The 21249-nt window shown below is 31.6% G+C and overlaps 1 protein-coding gene across 1 annotated transcript; it reads left to right on the top strand.

Annotated features, from left to right (window-relative positions):
• The first annotated feature begins 913 nt into the window (after window positions 1-913).
• Window positions 914-16539, top strand: LOC132743090 (nuclear anchorage protein 1-like). Its single transcript, XM_060731601.1, has 3 exons — window positions 914-3157; window positions 3299-12997; window positions 16342-16539. Exons 1-2 carry the CDS (start codon window positions 1056-1058, stop codon window positions 12981-12983), a joined length of 11787 nt encoding a protein of 3928 aa, XP_060587584.1. The 5' UTR covers window positions 914-1055; the 3' UTR covers window positions 12984-12997; window positions 16342-16539.
• Window positions 16540-21249: the final 4710 nt, after the last annotated feature.

Raw genomic sequence — 21249 nt, 5'->3', positions numbered from 1 at the left:
GTTATGGTCGCTGACAGAGAATATTGTCATGCAAGCTGATGTAGAATCTGGAAATGTTCGCATTGCTTTAACTGTTTATACTCATAAGATTTTCAATGAGTTTTTGCTTGACAAGTACAAAACGCGTAGTGATATGATTGAGCACATAAATGACTTACCTACTCGTTCAGGATCAACAAATACAGGTCGAGCACTTGAGAATCTTTATACTTATGTGTTTAAAACATCGTCAGGAGATAGAAAAAAAGTACAAAACGTTGCCATTATTATCACTGATGGCGAATCTGATGATGTAACATACACTGTGGAGGAAGCGAATAAAGCAAAATTATCCGGAATACATATAATTGCAGTCGGAATTGATATACAAGAAACATCAGAATTGTACGCAATAGCATCATCACCAAAGGAAGAAAATGTTTTCATTGTAAATGACCATAATGATTTATTTGATGTCCTCAATGCCCTTCGGTTGAAGTTCTTCAATCAGTGTAAGCAAGGTAAATAAAAATAACTTAAATATTAACTAATCCAATTAAATCTACATGCCATATATAAATGATATGTAAATAGTATGTTGATTCGATTAAAAAATCAATGTTAGTGTAAAATTAGATCAAAGACTTTTTCCGTATTAAGCGCCAAGAAATAAGACATGATTGTCGGTACTCTTTTAAAATTTTATATATTTATTATTCTAAGATTTACCGCAAATGAAAATATGTATCATTGCACTGGTTTCGTTAATGTTTGTGCAATTGAGCTGCAAGTGAAAGTCAAACTTATTTGTATTTAAATTAGATCTGATGATTTTTTTTTCATGAATAATATTGTCTTGTAAATTATACGTCTCCTGTTAATCATTTATAATTAGTAGCTTTGTTTCACTTTTATATTTTACAATAGGACACTATTGCGGAGGAGTCGGTTATGACGTCAGTAAATTTATTTGTTGCAACGGAAATGTTCAATACAGATATAATGGAGACAGCACTAAATGTTGCCGAGGACAATCGTATGACTCTAAGCATTCGATATGTTGCAAGGGTGACATTATGCCTGCAATAGCCGGACAATCTACAAAATGTTGTGGCAGAAAGGTTTTTGATCCATCAAAAAGTATTTGCTGTGATAACAAAATAAGGCAAAAATCAAGCATCACAACGAAATGTTGTGGTAGTTCAACATTTGAAAGCAACTGCTTTAAATGTAATTCTAAGGATATAATCGTTCCACGTTTCAACGAAGAAATATCAGTTTGTTGTAACGGCAACATAATGGTCCGCAAATACGGAGATAATTCCTGTTGTTGTGGGAACAAACAAATAGATCTTTCAAAGAAAGCCTGTTGTGATGGGCGTCCGAGAAAAGTCCCACAGTCTTCACCTTGTGCATGCTGCGGTGAACGCTTGTTCAATGTTAAAAGCCAAATATGTTGTAAGACAAAAAGAAAGCGCCTTATCTACGGATATGATTCTCAGTGTTGTGGTGATGAAGTTTTTAACATGAATACACACATTTGTTGCGAAGGAGTTTTACATGAAAAAATATCTGGGGGAGATACTTCATGTTGTGGACAAAAATCATACAACGCTAAAATAGAAAAGTGTTGTGACGGAAACGTGCAAATTATTCCAGGTGATGTGGACATAAGTAAAATCTTATGTTGTGGAAAATTAGTGTTTGATTCAACAGAAAACATGTGTTGTGAAAATACCATACTCTCTAGAAACATGAACAATCCATCGTGTTGCGGACAGGTGCAGTATTCTTCTGAAACAGGCTGTTGTTCAGGATTACCTTATGATCCATCTCTTTATATATGCTGCAGTGGAAAAATACTCTTGAAGACAACACCATCAGCTGATTCTTGTTGTGGAATTGCTGAAACATATGATAGTAGGAATGAAATATGTTGTAATGGTGTTGTACAATTTAAAGTTTCAGGAGAGACAACTAAGTGTTGTAGCACGAACAGTTACAATCCATCAATGTATATTTGTTGTTCCGGAAAAACTAAATATCGAAAACATGGAGAACTTACAGCATGTTGTGACACTAAGGCTTTCAATCCTGTGCTAGAAAACTGTTGTAACGGTTTTGTTATTAAAATTGATTCGCAAAGACGCAAAGAGAAAAAATCCAAATCTGAATCTTATAATGATTATATGAAGGAGACAGACAGAGTAAAACTCATCAAGAAAATTACCAAACAGATAAATGTTTTTAAGTTAAAACTTAAAACCGTTACCAAAGTAGAAGAAAAGAAAAAACTCCAGAAAATTGTATTTAATCTTAATCGACGTCTGAGTAAACAGAAATCGTTTATCAAAAAGAAAAATAAAGGAACAAAGAAGACGACATCTACTACACAAACAAAATATATCAGAAAGAATAAAATTAAAAAGATGAAAGCAATTATTAAAGCTTATAACATAAGATATTCTAAAACTGCAGATAAGAATATTTTACATAAAATAGAAATGAAAAAGAAAAAGCTTGTTTCAAGGTTAATGGAATTGGAAAGAGAAAATGACAAAGACTCGGAGAAAAAAATTAAAACATTTGTTAAACTCACTGAACAAAAACGCTTGGAAATACTCAAAAGTAAGCAAAAACAAATAAAACAGAAACTTTTAAAATCAAATGACCCGATTGAATCGCAAACTTTGAAGGCAAAAATAAAGGAAGTGGAAAAAAATATTGCAAAACTTTCAATTACTGAAACCAATCGAAAAGACAAAAATACGGGCGTAACAGACAAGTCAAAGAGAAAAATATTATTGAAAAACATTCATCAGAGTGCTAAACGAAAAATAATTACTTTAAAAAACAAGAAGAAAACGTCAAATGACAAGGATGACATCAAAAGTACACTTATCAAAGAAGATAGGTTGAGACGCCTTGTTCAAGAGTTTAAAATAAAAATAAAACTTTTATCTCATACTAAAGATGAAAGGGTAAAGACAAAACTAAAAGCTGAAGTTTATATTCTTGAATCTAATATACGCAAATTAAAAGGAGAATTAGGACTGGTGTATAATGACAATAAAGTGAAACTTAGGAAGCTACTTAAAAAGTACAAAGAAATAAAGACAATGATTCCTGAAGCAAGAAATGAGAAAGAAAGAGATTCTTTACAGGACGAAGCAGACAGGCTAAAATCTAAAATATACAAAATACGACAAGATACAAATGATAAAAATAATAACAGAGAAAGAAAAAAGAAAATAGAGCGACTTGATATTCTTCGTTCTAAATTGGAGACTATTCACAAGAAGCTCTCTAAAACAAACAGCAAGACCGATGAAAAGAAATTACGTGATAAAAAAGAAATCATTCAGAATAGAATCGATCGTTTGACAGGTGACGAGGATAAATTGGAACGTCTGATGAAGAGACTGAAAGAAATAAAGCAACAAATTCCTATAGCAAGGAATCTTCAAGAAAGAAAATCATTACAAGACGAAGCAGAAAGGATCAATGCCAAGATCAACAAGATTCGAGAATGGGAAAATGAAGGTGACTTGGATGAAGACGAAAAAGGAAAGACTAGAAAAGAGCGCCTACAAATTCTTCAACGGAAACTTCAAGTTATTGAAAAGAAGTTTTCCAAACCACAAAGTAAATCTGATGAAACAAAACTGCTTGAGAAAAAGGAGATAATTCTTAATAGAATAAACCGATTGACAAGGAGCAACGATAGACATGAACCTGATGAAAGAGAAAATCATGGTGATGATAAATTGGAACGTTTAATTGAAAATTTAAAAGAAATAAAACAACAAATACCAACTGCAAAAAATGAGCAGGAAAGAAAATCATTACAAGACGAAGCAGACAGGATCAAAGCCAAGATCAACAAGATTCGAGAACGGGAAAATGAAGGTGACGAAGATGAAGACGAAAAAGGAAAGACTAGAAAAGAGCGTCTACAAATTCTTCGTAGGAAACTTGCAGTAATTGAAAAGAAGCTTTCCAAACCACAAAGTAAATCTAATGAAAGAAAATTGCTTGAAGAAAGGGAGATAATTCTGATTAGAATAAACCGATTGATGGGGAGCAACGATAGACATGAATCTGATGAAAGAGAAAATCATGGTGACGATAAATTGGAACGTTTAATTGAAAATTTAAAAGAAATAAAACAACAAATACCAACTGCAAAAAATGAGCAGGAAAGAAAATCATTACAAGACGAAGCAGACAGGATCAAAGCCAAGATCAACAAGATTCGAGAACGGGAAAATGAAGGTGACGAAGATGAAGACGAAAAAGGAAAGACTAGGAAAGAGCGCCTACAAATTCTTCGTAGGAAACTTGAAGTAATTGAAAAGAAGCTTTCCAAACCACAAAGTAAATCTGATGAAAGAAAACTGCTTGAGAAAAAGGAGATAATTCTTAATAGAATAAACCGATTGACAAGGAGCAACGATAGACATGAACCTGATGAAAGAGAAAATCATGGTGATGATAAATTGGAACGTTTAATTGAAAATTTAAAAGAAATAAAACAACAAATACCAACTGCAAAAAATGAGCAGGAAAGAAAATCATTACAAGACGAAGCAGACAGGATCAAAGCCAAGATCAACAAGATTCGAGAACGGGAAAATGAAGGTGACGAAGATAAAGACGAAAAAGGAAAGACTAAAAAAGAGCGTCTACAAATTCTTCGTAGGAAACTTGCAGTAATTGAAAAGAAGCTTTCCAAACCACAAAGTAAATCTGATGAAAGAAAACTGCTTGAGAAAAGGGAGATAATTCTTAATAGAATAAACCGATTGATGGGGAGCAACGATAGACATGAACCTGATGAAAAAGAAAATTCTGGTGACGATAAATTGGAACGTTTAATTAAAAATTTAAAAGAAATAAAACAACAAATACCAACCGCAAAAAATGAGCAGGAAAGAAAATCATTACAAGACGAAGCAGACAGGATCAAAGCCAAGATCAACAATATTCGAGGACGGGAAAATGAAGGTGACGAAGATGAAGACGATAAAGGAAAGACTAGGAAAGAGCGCCTACAAATTCTTCGTAGGAAACTTGAAGTAATTGAAAAGAAGCTTTCCAAACCACAAAGTAAATCTGATGAAAGAAAACTGCTTGAGAGAAAGGAGATAATTCTTAATAGAATAAAGCGATTGACAAGGAGCGACGATAGACATGAACCTGATGAAAGAGAAAGTCATGGTGATGATAAATTGGAACGTTTAATTGAAAATTTAAGAGAAATAAAACAACAAATACCAACTGCAAAAAATGATCAGGAAAGAAAATCATTACAAGACGAAGCAGACAGGATCAAAGCTAAGATCATCAAGATTCGAGAACGGGAAAATGAAGGTGACGAAGATGAAGACGAAAAAGGAAAGACTAAAAAAGAGCGTCTACAAATTCTTCGTAGGAAACTTGAAGTAATTGAAAAGAAGCTTTCCAAGCCACAAAGTAAATCTGATGAAGGAAAACTGCTTGAGAAAAGGGAGATAATTCTGATTAGAATAAACCGATTGATGGGGAGCAACGATAGACATGAATCTGATGAAAGAGAAAATCATGGTGACGATAAATTGGAACGTTTAATTGAAATTTTAAAAGAAATAAAACAACAAATACCAACTGCAAAAAATGATCAGGAAAGAAAATCATTACAAGACGAAGCAGACAGGATCAAAGCTAAGATCATCAAGATTCGAGAACGGGAAAATGAAGGTGACGAAGATGAAGACGAAAAAGGAAAGACTAAAAAAGAGCGTCTACAAATTCTTCGTAGGAAACTTGAAGTAATTGAAAAGAAGCTTTCCAAGCCACAAAGTAAATCTGATGAAGGAAAACTGCTTGAGAAAAGGGAGATAATTCTGATTAGAATAAACCGATTGATGGGGAGCAACGATAGACATGAATCTGATGAAAGAGAAAATCATGGTGACGATAAATTGGAACGTTTAATTGAAAATTTAAAAGAAATAAAACAACAAATACCAACCGCAAAAAATGAGCAGGAAAGAAAATCATTACAAGACGAAGCAGACAGGATCAAAGCCAAGATCAACAAGATTCGAGAACGGGAAAATGAAGGTGACGAAGATGAAGACGAAAAAGGAAAGACTACGAAAGAGCGCCTACAAATTCTTCGTAGGAAACTTGAAGTAATTGAAAAGAAGCTTTCCAAACCACAAAGTAAATCTGATGAAAGAAAACTGCTTGAGAAAAGGGAGACAATTCTTAATAGAATAAACCGATTGACAAGAAGCGACGATAGACATGAACCTGATGAAAGAGAAAATCATGGTGATGATAAATTGGAACGTTTAATTGAAAATTTAAAAGAAATAAAACAACAAATACCAACTGCAAAAAATGAGCAGGAAAGAAAATCATTACAAGACGAAGCAGACAGGATCAAAGCCAAGATCAACAAGATTCGAGGACGGGAAAATGAAGGTGACGAAGATGAAGACGAAAAAGGAAAGACTAGGAAAGAGCGCCTACAAATTCTTCGTAGGAAACTTGAAGTAATTGAACAGAAGCTCTCCAAACCACAAAGTAAATCTGATGAAAGAAAACTGCTTGAGAAAAGGGAGATAATTCTTAATAGAATAAACCGATTGACAAGGAGCAACGATAGACATGAACCTGATGAAAGAGAAGATCATGGTGATGATAAAATGGAACGTCTTATTGAAAATCTAAAAGAAATAAAACAACAAATACCAACTGCAAAAAATGAGCAGGAAAGAAAATCATTACAAGACGAAGCAGACAGGATCAAAGCCAAGATCAACAATATTCGAGAATGGGAAAATGAAGGTGACGAAGATGAAGACGATAAAGGAAAGACTAAAAAAGAGCGTCTACAAATTCTTCGTAGGAAACTTGCAGTAATTGAAAAGAAGCTTTCCAAACCACAAAGTAAATCTAATGAAAGAAAATTGCTTGAAGAAAGGGAGATAATTCTTAATAGAATAAACCGATTGATGGGGAGCAACGATAGACATGAACCTGATGAAAAAGAAAATTCTGGTGATGATAAATTGGAACGTTTAATTGAAAATTTAAAAGAAATAAAACAACAAATACCAACTGCAAAAAATGAGCAGGAAAGAAAATCATTAAAAGACGAAGCAGACAGGATCAAAGCCAAGATCAACAAGATTCGAGAACGGGAAAATGAAGGTGACGAAGATGAAGACGACAAAGGAAAGACTAGGAAAGAGCGCCTACAAATTCTTCGTAAGAAACTTGAAGTAATTGAAAAGAAGCTTTCCAAACCACAAAGTAAATCTGATGAAACAAAACTGCTTGAAAAAAGGGAGATAATTCTTAATAGAATAAAGCGATTGACAAGGAGCAATGATAGACATGAACCTGATGAAAGAGAAAATCATGGTGACGATCAATTGGAACGTTTAATTGAAAATTTAAGAGAAATAAAACAACAAATACCAACTGCAAAAAATGAGCGGGAAAGAAAATCATTACAAGACGAAGCAGACAGGATCAAAGCCAAGATAAACAAGATTCGAGAACGGGAAAATGAAGGTGACCAAGATGAAGACGATAAAGGAAAGACAAGAAATGAGCGCCTACAAATTCTTCGTAGGAAACTTGAAGTTATTGAAAAGAAACTTTCCAAACCACACAGTACATCTGATGAAAGAAAACTGCTTGAGAAAAAGGAAATAATTCTAAATAGAATAAACCGATTGACGAGAAGCAATGATAACGATACATATCAGATAGATATCCATAAAGGAAGATATGGACTTGATGAAAGAAAAGATTATGGTGACGATGAATTGGAACGTTTAATTGAAAATCTAAGAGAAATAAAACAACAAATTCCAACTGCAAAAAATGAGCGGGAAAGAAAATTGTTGCAAGATAAAGCGGATAGCCTAAAGAGCAGGATCCAAAAGAGGCGTCAACAATTAAAAAATGATGACAATGACGTGTTAAGAGATGGCAAATTAGATACAGATAGTAATGACAAGGAGGTTAAACTTTTAAAAAAGGAATTAAAAGTGGTACTTGATAAAATTTCTGAAACAGGCGATAAAAAGAAAAAGAATGAATTACAGACATATGCAGAAACTCTAAAAAACAGACTACGCCGATTCCATGGATTACCTCGGATTGTCAGAAATGATGATATTTATAAAGACAACATTGAACGTCTAATAAACAGATTCAAAGAATTGAAACATCGAATTCCATTGGCAAAAAATGACCAGGAAGGTAAATCGTTACAAGACGAAGCAGACAGGATCAAAGTCAAGATCAACAAGATTCGAGAACGGGAAAATGAAGGTGACGAAGATGAAGACGAAAAAGGAAAGACTATGAAAGACCGTCTACAAATTCTTCGTAAGAAACTTGAATTTATTGAAAAGAAGCTTTCCGAACCACAAAGTAAATCTGATGAAAGAAAACTGCTTGAGAAAAAGGAAATAATTCTAAATAGAATAAACCGATTGACGAGTAGAAACGATAAGGATAAAAATCAGAGAGATCTCAAGAAAGGAAAATATGGACCTAGCGAAAGAGAAGATCTTGGCGACGATCAAATGGAACGTTTAATTGAAAATTTAAGAGAAATAAAACAACAAATACCAACTGCAAAAGATGAGCGGGAAAGAAAGTCATTACAAGACGAAGCAGACAGGATCAAAGCCAAGATCAACAAGATTCGAGAACGGAAAAATGAAGGTGGCGAGGATAAAGACGAAAAAGGAAAGACTAGAAAAGAGCGTCTACAAATTCTTCGTAGGAAACTTGGACTTATTGAAAAGAAGCTATCCGAACCACAAAGAAAATCTGATGAAAGAAAACTTCTTAAGAAAAAGGAGATAATTTTAAATAGAATAAACCGATTGATTGGAAGCAATGATGACTATCAAAATGGGAACAACATCAACAAGAAAAAGGACAAAGGAAACGAAGATAGAAGAAATCAAAATGAGAGAGATACCAATAAAGGAAGCTATGAATCTGATAAAAGAGGTCTTGATGACGATAAATTGGAACGTTTAATTAAAAATTTAAGAGAAATTAAACAACAATTATCAATTGCAAAATATGAACAGGAAAGGAAATCGTTGCAAGATGAAGCAGATAACCTTAAGAGCAGGATCCAAAAGAGGCGTAAGCAATTAAAAATTGACGACAATGACGAGTCACTGCCTGGCCTTGAAAATGAAAACGATATTATAGATGACGAAGACGAAAGCGAAAATGGAAAAACTATTAAAGAACGTCTAGAAATTCTTCGTAAGAAGTTGGAAATTATCAAAAATCGACTTTCAAAAGCTAAAAATAAGTCAGATGAAAGAGCATTACTTGAAAAGTTAGATATCATTAAAAACAGAATTAAACGTTTGACAGGGGGAAACGATAGTAATGAAAATAAGAAAAATGAGAAAAATAACAGAAATGAAGAGAAAACTAACGATGATAGCGATAAATATGGAAGAAAAAAGAAAAATAAGGACAATAAGTCTGATTTAGATGAAAATAATAATGAAACAAAGCTTGATCGTCTTATGAAAAGTCTCCAAGATGTTAAGCAACAAATTTCAAAAACGAAAAATAAAAAACAAAAGGAAGAATTACAAGACGAAGCAAACAGAATCAAGACCAAGATCAATAAATTACGAGGACAAGAAAAAGAAGATGATGACGACGAAAGCGAAAATGGAAAAACTATTAAAGAACGTCTAGAAATCCTTCGTAAGAAGTTGGAAATTATCAAAAATCGACTTTCAAAAGCTAAAAATAAGTCCAATGAAAGAGCATTACTTGAAAAGTTAGATATTATTAAAAACAGAATTAAACGTTTGACAGGGGGAAACGATAGTAATGAAAATAAGAAAAATGACAAAAATAACAGGAAGGAAGAGAAAACTAATGATGATAGTAATAATGCTGAAAGAAAAAAGAAAAATAAGGACAATGATTTAGATGAAAATAATGATGAAACAATGCTTGATCGTCTTATGAAAAGTCTCCAAGATGTAAAGCAACAAATATCAAAAACGAAAAATAAAGAACAAAAGGAAGAATTACAAGACAAAGCAAATAGGATCAGGGCGAAAATCAATAAAATACGAGGACAAGAAAATGAGGATGATGAAGACGAAAGCGAAAATGGAAAAACTATTAAAGAACGTCTAGAAATTCTTCGTAAGAAATTGGAAATTATCAAAAATAGACTTTCAAAAGCTAAAAATAAGTCAGATGAAAGAGCATTACTTGAAAAGTTAGATATTATTAAAAACAGAATTAAACGTTTGACAGGGGGAAACGATAGTAATGAAAATAAGAAAAATGAGAAAAATAACAGGAAGGAAGAGAAAACTAATGATGATAGTAATAATGCTGAAAGAAAAAAGAAAAATAAGCAAAATGATTTAGATGAAAATAATAATGAAACAAAGCTTGATCGTCTTATAAAAAGTCTCCAAGATGTAAAGCAACAAATTTCAAAAACGAAAAATAAAAAACAAAAGGAAGCATTACAAGACGAAGCAAACAGAATCAAGACCAAGATCAATAAATTACGAGGACAAGAAAATGAAGATGATGACGACGAAAGCGAAAATGGAAAAACTATTAAAGAACGTCTAGAAATCCTTCGTAAGAAGTTGGAAATTATCAAAAATCGACTTTCAAAAGCTAAAAATAAGTCAGATGAAAGAGCATTACTTGAAAAGTTAGATATTATTAAAAACAGAATTAAACGTTTGACAGGGGGAAACGATAGTAATGAAAATAAGAAAAATGAGAAAAATAACAGGAAGGAAGAGAAAACTAATGATGATAGTAATAATGCTGAAAGAAAAAAGAAAAATAAGCAAAATGATTTAGATGAAAATAATGATGAAACAAAGCTTGATCGTCTTATGAGAAGTCTCCAAGATGTAAAGCAACAAATTTCAAAAACGAAAAATAAAGAACAAAAGGAAGAATTACAAGACGAAGCAAACAGAATCAAGGCCAAGATCAATAAAATACGAGGACAAGAAAATGAAGATGACGAAGACGAAGGCGAAAATGGAAAAACTATTAAAGAACGTCTAGAAATCCTTCGTAAGAAATTGGAAATTATCAAAAATAGACTTTCAAAAGCTAAAAATAAGTCAGATGAAAGAACATTACTTGAAAAGTTAGATATTATTAAAAACAGAATTAAACGTTTGACAGGGGGAAACGATAGTAATGAAAATAAGAAAAATGAGAAAAATAACAGGAAGGAAGAGAAAACTAATGATGATAGTAATAATGCTGAAAGAAAAAAGAAAAATAAGGACAATGATTTAGATGAAAATAATGATGAAACAAAACTTGATCGTCTTATAAGAAGTCTCCAAGATGTAAAGCAACAAATTTCAGAAACAAAAAATAAAAAACAAAAGGAAGCATTGCAAGACGAAGCAAACAGAATCAAGGCCAAGATCAATAAAATACGAAGACAAGAAAATGACAATATCGACGACGAAAGCGAAAATGGAAAAACATTTAAAGAACGTCTAGAAATTCTTCGTAAAAAATTAGAAATTATCAAAAATAGACTTTCAAAAGCTAAAAATAAGTCAGATGAAAGGACATTACTTGAAAAGTTAGATATTATTAAAAACAGAATTAAACGTTTGACAGGGGACAACGATAGTAATGAAAATAAGAAAATTGAGAAAAATAACAGGAAGGAAGAGAAAAGTAATGATGATAGTCATAAAGATAAAAGAAAAAAGAAAAATAAGAACAGTAAGTCTGGTTTAGATGAAAATAATGATGAAACAAAACTTGAACAAGAAAATGAAGATGACGAAAACGAAAGCGAAAAGGGAAAATCCATTAAAGAACGTCTAGAAATACTTCGTAAGAAGTTGGAAATTATCAAAAATAGACTGTCAAATACTACAAATCAGTCGGATGAAAGTACTTTACTTGAAAAGAAAAAGATTATTCAGAACAGAATTAACAGGTTGACAGGAAGCAACGACAGAACTGTAAATAAGAATAGCAAACATAACAAAAATGACAAGAAAAGCAATGACGGCAGTAATAAAAATCACGACGAACCTGAAAATAGCCAACATGAATTTGATTTGCCAGATAATATCAATGAGAGTAAACTTGAACGTCTTATCAGAAAGTTACAAAAAGTAAAGCAACTAATTTCGAAAACAAAAAGTGAACATGAAAAGAAATTATTACAAGATCAAGCAGAAAAGATCAAGGCAAAGATCAATAAAATTGGTGAACAAGAAAGTAATTATGATGACAACAAAGGCAAAAATGAAACTCTTATGATAGAACGCCCAGAGATTCTTCGTAATGAAATAAACAAAAAGCTTTCCAAAACTAAAGATAAGCCAGATGAAAGAAACTTTCTTGAGAAAAAGGATATCATTAATAAAAAACTAAGGCAAGATAATGAAAAAGAAACTGATGATAGTAATAAAATCAGTAAAAGTAACCTAAACGATTTAGAGAAGGTTAATGAGAAGCATAGCAAGATTAAAAACAGAATATCAAACACAAAAGATGAACTTAAAATGCGAAAGAGAAAAAAATCAATTTTAGACAAGAAACTTTCCAGAAAATCAGAAGGCAATAGTAATGGTGTTGGAGAAATGAACATTAATGCCCGTTTACAGATTTTAAATAGATATTTAGAAAAACTTGAAAAAATGATTACCCAAACGTCTGAAAAAGAGAAAAGAAAAAGTTTGAAAGAAGAAAAGCAACTACTAAATGAACGGATTTCTTTCTTACGTAAAGAATTGGATGAATCTGACGCGATTTCAGACACTGAAAGTATAAATGATAGGTTGACGAAGTTAAAAGACAAACTTGATATCGTCAGGAGAAGACTTGGAAAGGAAAATGATGTGAAAACTATCAGTACTTTGGAGAGAAAAATGGAAATTCTGAACAGACGTATAGATGGACTGACCAACGAGCTAAACTATTGAACGCTTCTAAAACAGTGAGTTTTTCATATATTGTTTTCCGAAAATCTGTTCTATTGTCGATACAGTACTCTATTTTTATATCTAACAGTGTTCTGTTGCCGATATATTTCAGTATTATATTGTTGATATATTACAGAACTCCATTGTCGATGTACTACAGCATCATATTGTCGGCATATTACAGTGTTCAATTATCGATATATTACAGTATATTGTTGTCGATATATCACAGTATTTATTATATTGTCGAAATATTACCGTACTATATTATCGATATATTACAGTGATCTATTGTCGATATATTACAATATTATATTGTCGATATATTGCAATATTATATTGTCGGTATATTTCCGTATTATATTGTCGATATATTAAAATACTAAACTGTCGATATATTACAGTATAAAATTGTCGATATATTACAGTATTGTATTATCGATATATTACAGGACTCTATCGTCTATATATTACAGTATTATATTGTCGATATATTACAGTATTATATTGTCGATATATTATAGTATTCTATTATCGATATATTACAATATTGTATTGTCAATATATTTCAATATTCTATTGTCGATATAGATCTTTCAGTATTATATTGTCGATATATTACAGTATTCTATTGTCGATATATTACAGTATTATTTTGTCGATATATTTCAGTATTATATTGTCGATATATTATAGTATTCTATTATCGATATATTACAATATTGTATTGTCAATATATTTCAATATTCTATTGTCGATATAGATCTTTCAGTATTATATTGTCGATATATTACAGTATTCTATCGTCGATATATTACAGTATTATTTTGTCGATATATTTCAGTATTATATTGTCGATATATTTCAGCATTATATTGTCGATATACTACATTATTCTATTGTCGATATATAACAGTATTCAATTGTCGATATATTACAGTATTAAATTATCGATATATTACAGTATGATATTGTCGATATATTAAAGTATTATATTGTCGATATATTACAGTATTATATTATCGATATATTACAGTATGATATTGTCGATATATTACAGTATGATATTGTCGATATATTACAGTATGATATTGTCGATATATTACAGTATTATATTGTCGATATATTACAGTATTATATTATCGATATATTACAGTATGATATTGTCGATATATTACAGTATTCTATTGTCGATATATTACAGTATGATATTGTCGATATATTACAGTATTATATTGTCGATATATTACAGTACTCTAGATCTATTGTCGATATATTAAAGTATTATATTGTCGATATATAACTTATTGTATTGTCGACATATTACAGTATGATATTGTCGCTATATTACAGTATTATATTGTCGATTTAGTACAATATTTGTCGATATGTTACAGTATTCTTTTGTCGATATATTACAGTACTATATATAAATATATATTCTTCTTCTCTAATTTTTGTTTGCACAATATCGAAATATTTGATAAATGTTGATGTAGCATACAGTTTATTTAAGAGCTGATTGTTCTATGATGGACACATGTTCCAAAAGTATTTCAAATATTGATAGATCAAAAGTACCATTTGGATAATCTTATAAAATATTGCTTGTAAAAACAATGATGAAATTCTGTAACATTTGTATGATTAGTAACAATATTTTGTTCTAGAACAATTTCTTTTCTGCTTTATAAATATATATATAATATCGGATCATACGGAGCCCCTAAGGTGACATTCTCGACACTTTTCCCCCGGCATTTAATTCGTTTTTACGAAATATTAATTCGTAATTACGAAATATCAATTCGTTTTTACGAAATATTAATTCGTTTTTACGAAATATTATTTCGTAATTACGAAATATTAATTCGTAAAAACGAAATGTTATTTCGTAATAACGAAATATCAATTCGTTTTTACGAAATATTAATTCGTATTTACGAAATATTAATTCGTTTTTACGAAATGTTATTTCGTAATTACGAAATATTATTTCGTTATTACGAAATATTAATTCGTAAAAACGAAATGTTATTTCGTAATTACGAAATATTAATTCGTTTTTACGAAATCTTACTTAAGGTCATTTTGAGCTTGATACTGAACCTATTAATCTCACAAATGGGTCATTTACATGCCTTGATCAACTTTGCGATTATAAGCCGAATGGTTCTCAAGTTATTATATTTAAGTGAACAGGGTTTTTGAGTGAGAAGTCATTCTCTATCCAAAATGGTATTTTCCCCATTGTCAAATACATGTTCCTATCAGCAATGTTTTAATGTTTGAGGCAATCTTTTACGACATGTATCTTTAAAACAGAAACATGCTATATTATTCCGTTCTTTTATCATATACATAAGTAAAACTAATGGGACGAGGAGGGGGTTGGTCCAGATTTCACTAATCTAATCAATTTAAAATGAATATTTCCTCACAATTTAGTATTAGAAATGTCCGTGTTTGGATTTGAAGCACAGGACCCCCATTTTAAGTAAATTTTCCTAGCGCGTGTACTATCACGGCTGTGGCTCAACGCTATTGACATGCGAATATTTTAATTTATGTACAATAGTGTAAAGTTAAAAAAAACTTGGGGAGAACAAAAATCACTATTTATATTGCATGTACATGCCTTATATTAAGTCAGGAACTTAGTTTTGAGGCCTTATTTATAACTATTACCAAAACTCTTTGAAACGCTAGAAAAAATTTAATTCGTTTTTACGAAATATTATTTCGTATTTACGAATTATTATTTCGTAATTACGAAATAACATTTCGTTTTTACGAATTAATATTTCGTAATTACGAAATAATATTTCGTAATTACGAAATAATATTTCGTAAAAACGAATTAATATTTCGTAATAACGAATTAATATTTCGTAATTACGAAATAATATTTCGTAAATACGAAATAATATTTCGTAAAAACGAATTAATATTTCGTAAAAACGAATTAATATTTCGTAATTACGAATTATTATTTCGTAAAAACGAATTAATATTTCGTAAAAACGAATTAATATTTCGTATTTACGAATTAGTATTTCGTAAAAACGAATTATTATTTCGTAATTACGAATTATTATTTCGTAAAAACGAATTAAATTCCGGGGAAAAAAGTGTGGAAAATGTCACCTTAGGGGCTCCGTAGTATCATGTATCGTACACCCATACATATTTTTTTCGTGATTTATTATGTATTATACTAAATACTATCAACTTAGTCTTTTATTATATAACAGACTTTCCATTATAGACCAATTCACTTTAAGCAATAAAAGGATGTATATGTTCTTTTTAATAAGTAAAAAACTTTGATAATAATACATTCATTTATTTATTTCAGAACATATTCTGACAAACGCTATGGACTACGGACGAGAATATAGTTTCTTCTTACTCGAACGTTCCACGCGTATTTATAGCGCAATCTAATTAGGCATTTTTCTTTTTTCTTTACGACAACTCTACATCAGAAATACTGATTTTTCGCTCTTGACTTGTTTTATTTTCCTTAGCTTAATAAATACTTTAGTAGCATCAAGCTAATGTGTTTGTTAGTTTATTTTTGACCTCCCATATATATGACAGATACGCACCGCTTAGAAATAAACCTATCTCAATTTCATTACCTCCCTTTGGTAAAATATGAAATTGGATATTGTCCATCCATCCATTTGTCCGTCTGTCTGTCTGTCTGTCTGTCTGAATATACATATCTTTGATGATCTAAGTGTCAAGATTGTGATTAAATTAAGCATAAATCTATATATGTGCTGGAAATTGAGACGCGGCAAAAGACATCCAATAAACTTATTTCTGCATGAGCAATGCCGTACAACTGGTTAATTGAGCTTCAATAGAACTTTGCTGTGATAAAGAATTAAAGGTGACTTTATACCCATCCAAGGGTATATAGTGAGTTAACTAGTGAAAGGCAAAAGGATTTTAAATTTTGCCATTATTCCTCTCCATTTTGTAATTTGCTTTGCATGAACGATAAATAACTCAAACGGCCTATTTAAAGGAAATTTCTGTAAATATCCATCGGAATTTGCTTGTAGCTTTAAATTTTAGAAACATCGGGTACAACTCACTCCAGCTTGTCGTGAACCACTTTCTATGATGACTTTTTTATTTTTTAGCTCAAAACCGGAAGTCGTGAAAACACACGACAATTTAACTTTAATATGAAACTAATCAGTGATTACCGAATCACTGAAGTCATTCATAAAAGAAATAATATTAACAGGTAGCAAAACATCTACATCAATCCAGATGTCATCGTTGCATCTTATTACAGGCCAAAGGTAACTTAGATTTTCGAGCCAAACAAACTATTTTCCTGCGCGGTGCACACGAACGGCTATAGCAAGAAATTTACAACTCAGGATCAAAATTTATCTAAAACCAAGGTTACACAACACTTATTCGTCATAGCTTATGGGTTCTTATCAAACTGCCATTGAAATATATTTTCCAATCGCTGACATGTGGGTTTACATTCTTTGGAGATCAACACCATGTTTTCCAATGTGCTTTGGCTATCATGTTTTTGTAACGGTACATAGGATTGGCCAATTAGACAGCCGGATGCTTTTTCATTGGTCGATGATAAAGTTCTGGGAATTTAACGGGGTAATAACGTACATCTTCTGCGAAAAAGCTTGATCTGTAATCGTATTGGTTGGAATTTACGCGACTATGTGCAACTTAAGTTGCGTGAAAAGAATAACAAAAGTACATGCAAAGCAGATCCAGCGACCTTTGTCTTTTGGACATTCAGTAACTAACAACAAATTTTCTCTCTTACAAAAACTTTATATTTCTTTAAACATTTTGGCAATAATCACTTAAATTCACTTACTAACAAAGACTCAACAAATTATTTACTATTAAAGAAAACGAAGGACAACAACAAGGAATTGTAATTATGTTTTATTTACAAATTCTGAACACATATTAACATTCAAGAAATCAACAAACTTTAACTTTTATTAACTTCAAGTGATAAGAATATATTGTTAATTCTGTAATAATTTTTGTGCAAATTTAATTAAATTGTTATTTATAAACTAGTTAACTTTAGCCAGAAGTTCGTTTTTTTTTAATCTTACCCACCACAGGGTTTGAATTCGAGTCTTACACGGGCCAAGAGTACTGCAATATTTTAGACAGATATATATTTTATCCTAAACATTTTCTAATATCAACAATTGGTCAATCACCAATATAACAGTCAATCTTTTGAAATACAAAGTCACTTCAGCTCAACTTGACAATGAAAAACTGTACATACTGTCACTTTAACCCTTACGGGATTTATCAAGCTTTTATTTTTGAAAGTGTCAGTTACCATTATTTGGGCTACGACAATTACACCAGAAACATTACTAGTTTTCCCTCACATAATCGGTGAGTTATATTTAAATACCGGTACACCATGTCATTAAATGTATATATTATACACTTATAAATGAAATATTGAGAAATAATGGTGAAATAAAATTCATATTTTCATTTTCCATATTTTCACTGGTGTCGTGCCGGAGTACTTTCAAATTCAGCCGATACACAAAATTAAAGGAGAGATGTTAATAATTGTAATGTCAAAAAGAGAAAAGTATATAATAATCAAAAAATTTATTAATTTGGTAGGTGTTATACTTTCCTTTTTTGTCATGCTTTGAACAGTATTAATAACAGCGACTCAACAATTTTAACCCACTTAGTTATTGCTCTTGATCTATAATGTTGTCGACAACAGTCCTATGTGACAGACAGTGGTAAGACATTTATGCTTGCTTGAGTTTATCTGTTTACTAGACAATATTTGAACCAGTTTTAATGTTTCTAAAACTTAGTATAAATATGTAGGCGTGCTGCTTTAAAATAACATATCGCCCGCCTACTGGCTTGAAAAAAAAAAGATCGTTTTACGTGTAAAACATTTTTATTCATTTGTTTTAAACGGATAGTATCTAATGTCTTTCACACTTTTGGTACATTAGTTTTCAAATCATTGTAGAATCGTAGCATTTTTATTGCCAGTTAAATCTACAGGGAAAACTAATCAGTTAAAATGTATTTTGATCACTGGATGAAACTTTTAAAACCTTTTCGCTTTTTATGCTACTGAAAACAAAAAAAGGCTTGGCAGTAAAATATCTGGAAATAACAATAAGTTGTTTTAAATATTACTTGTCAATCTGATTACACGTGCACAAGTGTACTGATGACAAATTAATTACAGTAAATGTCCTTCTCGACACGGTACACGGTAAATGAAACTGAACAAATTGAATCAAAACTGTATTCTGATTTCGTTTAAATTGTAAAAAAATATATATAATGCAAGATGACTGCTTCTGCACAAACCCAATCAGAAGATCAGATCCCGTTGAGCTGAAACCACGTACACATTAATCTCAACCCACGTGTCACTATTAACTTAACACACATTTAGCTCACCGTACATGTGCTGATTAGCCACCATATGCAGCTTAGTCAACGCATATAGCTCACCCTACACATTTATTTCATCGAACCAACACATGTAGTACAACCACACATGAAGTTAAATCAACACAAGCATTTAGCTCAACTCCCACGTTTGGCTCAGTCATACATGTAGTACAACCTAGCTAAACAAACTAATATAGCTCAAATAACACATGCAGCCCGATCCACTCTTGTAGCTAAGCAAATCTTTATATTATTTTGACAAATTATTTCGCATTCAACGGTTCTTTTTCAGGTTATAAGTATAAGTATCTAACGGGTCTAAAACAGTTATTTTAGGGGAGCGGTGCCCTAGTGGATAAGGTGTCAGCCTCTCAACCGAGGGATCATGGGTTCGAGCCCCAATCGGGTCACGACATGTTTCTTCATATGGCACCAGTACTGGTTGTTTCCAGGAAGCGGAATCGAGACTGATTAATATAAGTTGCAAGAACTTGTTTCGCAACCGAGCTTAAATAGATATGTTTAAACCAAACATTTATTTAAATGTTATAAAATTCATGTTTGTCATTTAAAAAGAAAAACATAAATGGTGTATGATGAATAATGTGGCTTCAATCTTCTCCTTTAAATACTGAATCATGCATCATCAACGGATAAAGTCTTAATTTTAACATTTCGACGAAGAAATATTTGATTTTGACAATTCACATTTTCTGTTTTCACTCAAGTCAATAAAGTCTCCAACACGGCAAAATCTAAAATGTTCATGGACCTAAGTTTTTGATTACAATCCCATAACACCGTTTCAAGAAAACCTCAACATTTAGAAATGTTATTTATTCCTTTCTTTCTGAATTGATTTCCAAAAGCTTCAAAATATAAAATATTACATTTCAACATTATAACGCACTGATACTTTTTATCTAATATTTACAAACTACTTACCTTTACAATAATTCATAATTCTATTATTCTCGGAAAAATATATGTTAAAAACAACATCATCAAACCAGCTACGCACGATAGTCAGAAACGAAGCTTTGGCTTCATTTCCTCTGATCCCCTTTCAAAATTCCATTTAATTAAGTTTCACCCATTGTATTCTCGTTTAGGGCATACACATCTTATTTGGGACCACGCGCAGCGTGTCATGGAATGGCACTTAAGTGTCAAAATTAATGTTCAAAGATGACCAGCATATAGACATGTTTGCGGATCAATGTTGAATTGTGCTTGAGTCGGTGTCAGGGGGCGTGGACGGCAGCTTGCACATACCTGTATCGTCCTTGAGCAGGCTCTTTTTGACCGAGTCTGCATGACGGGCGTTGTTTTTCTCTATTTTAGCATTGGCTGAAAACATTCCTGTACATGTACATATGATACTGTTGATTTTATATTTTTTATTTCGGAATTCTTGTGAATATTTGTGTGTATTATATCATTTTTGACATTTAAATAGAAAATGAAATTTGGCGTCCATGACAGAGTGGTTAGGGTTAGGAGACTTCAAACCTATGCCCCTTTCCGCTGTCGGTTCGAATCCTGTCCGGGACTTTGAATTCTTTCAGGTGAGAAAGCTATCCAGCTGGCTTCGGAACGTCATACGGAACGTCAGTAGATCTACTCGGGTGCTTGTTCGAGCCTGGAATGACACCTTAAGTTTTTTCCGCTACTAGTAAAGCTGGAAAGTCGCCATATCATTGTGTACACCGGTCTTACTGATATATGAGAGACCTGTGTGTATATAATGGTCACCATATAAATTCTAGTATTATTGCAACGAAAAAAA

This window comes from Ruditapes philippinarum, unplaced genomic scaffold (genome assembly GCF_026571515.1).
Source record: "Ruditapes philippinarum isolate M1 unplaced genomic scaffold, ASM2657151v2 ctg8743_1_1_1_1, whole genome shotgun sequence".
In the NCBI taxonomy this organism is placed as follows: Eukaryota; Metazoa; Mollusca; class Bivalvia; order Venerida; family Veneridae; genus Ruditapes; species Ruditapes philippinarum.
Note: the sequence above shows the minus strand (reverse complement) of the source record. Positions and strands in the feature narration are given on the sequence as shown.

Excerpts from the sequence above, each read along its gene's own strand:
- LOC132743090 (XM_060731601.1), top strand. The coding sequence starts at position 1,056 with ATGCCTGCAATAGCCGGACAATCTACAAAATGTTGTGGCAGAAAGGTT. Across the intron at positions 3,158-3,298 it reads TTACAGGACGAAGCAGACAG|CAAGACCGATGAAAAGAAAT; the intron begins GCTAAAATCTAA and ends TAAAACAAACAG.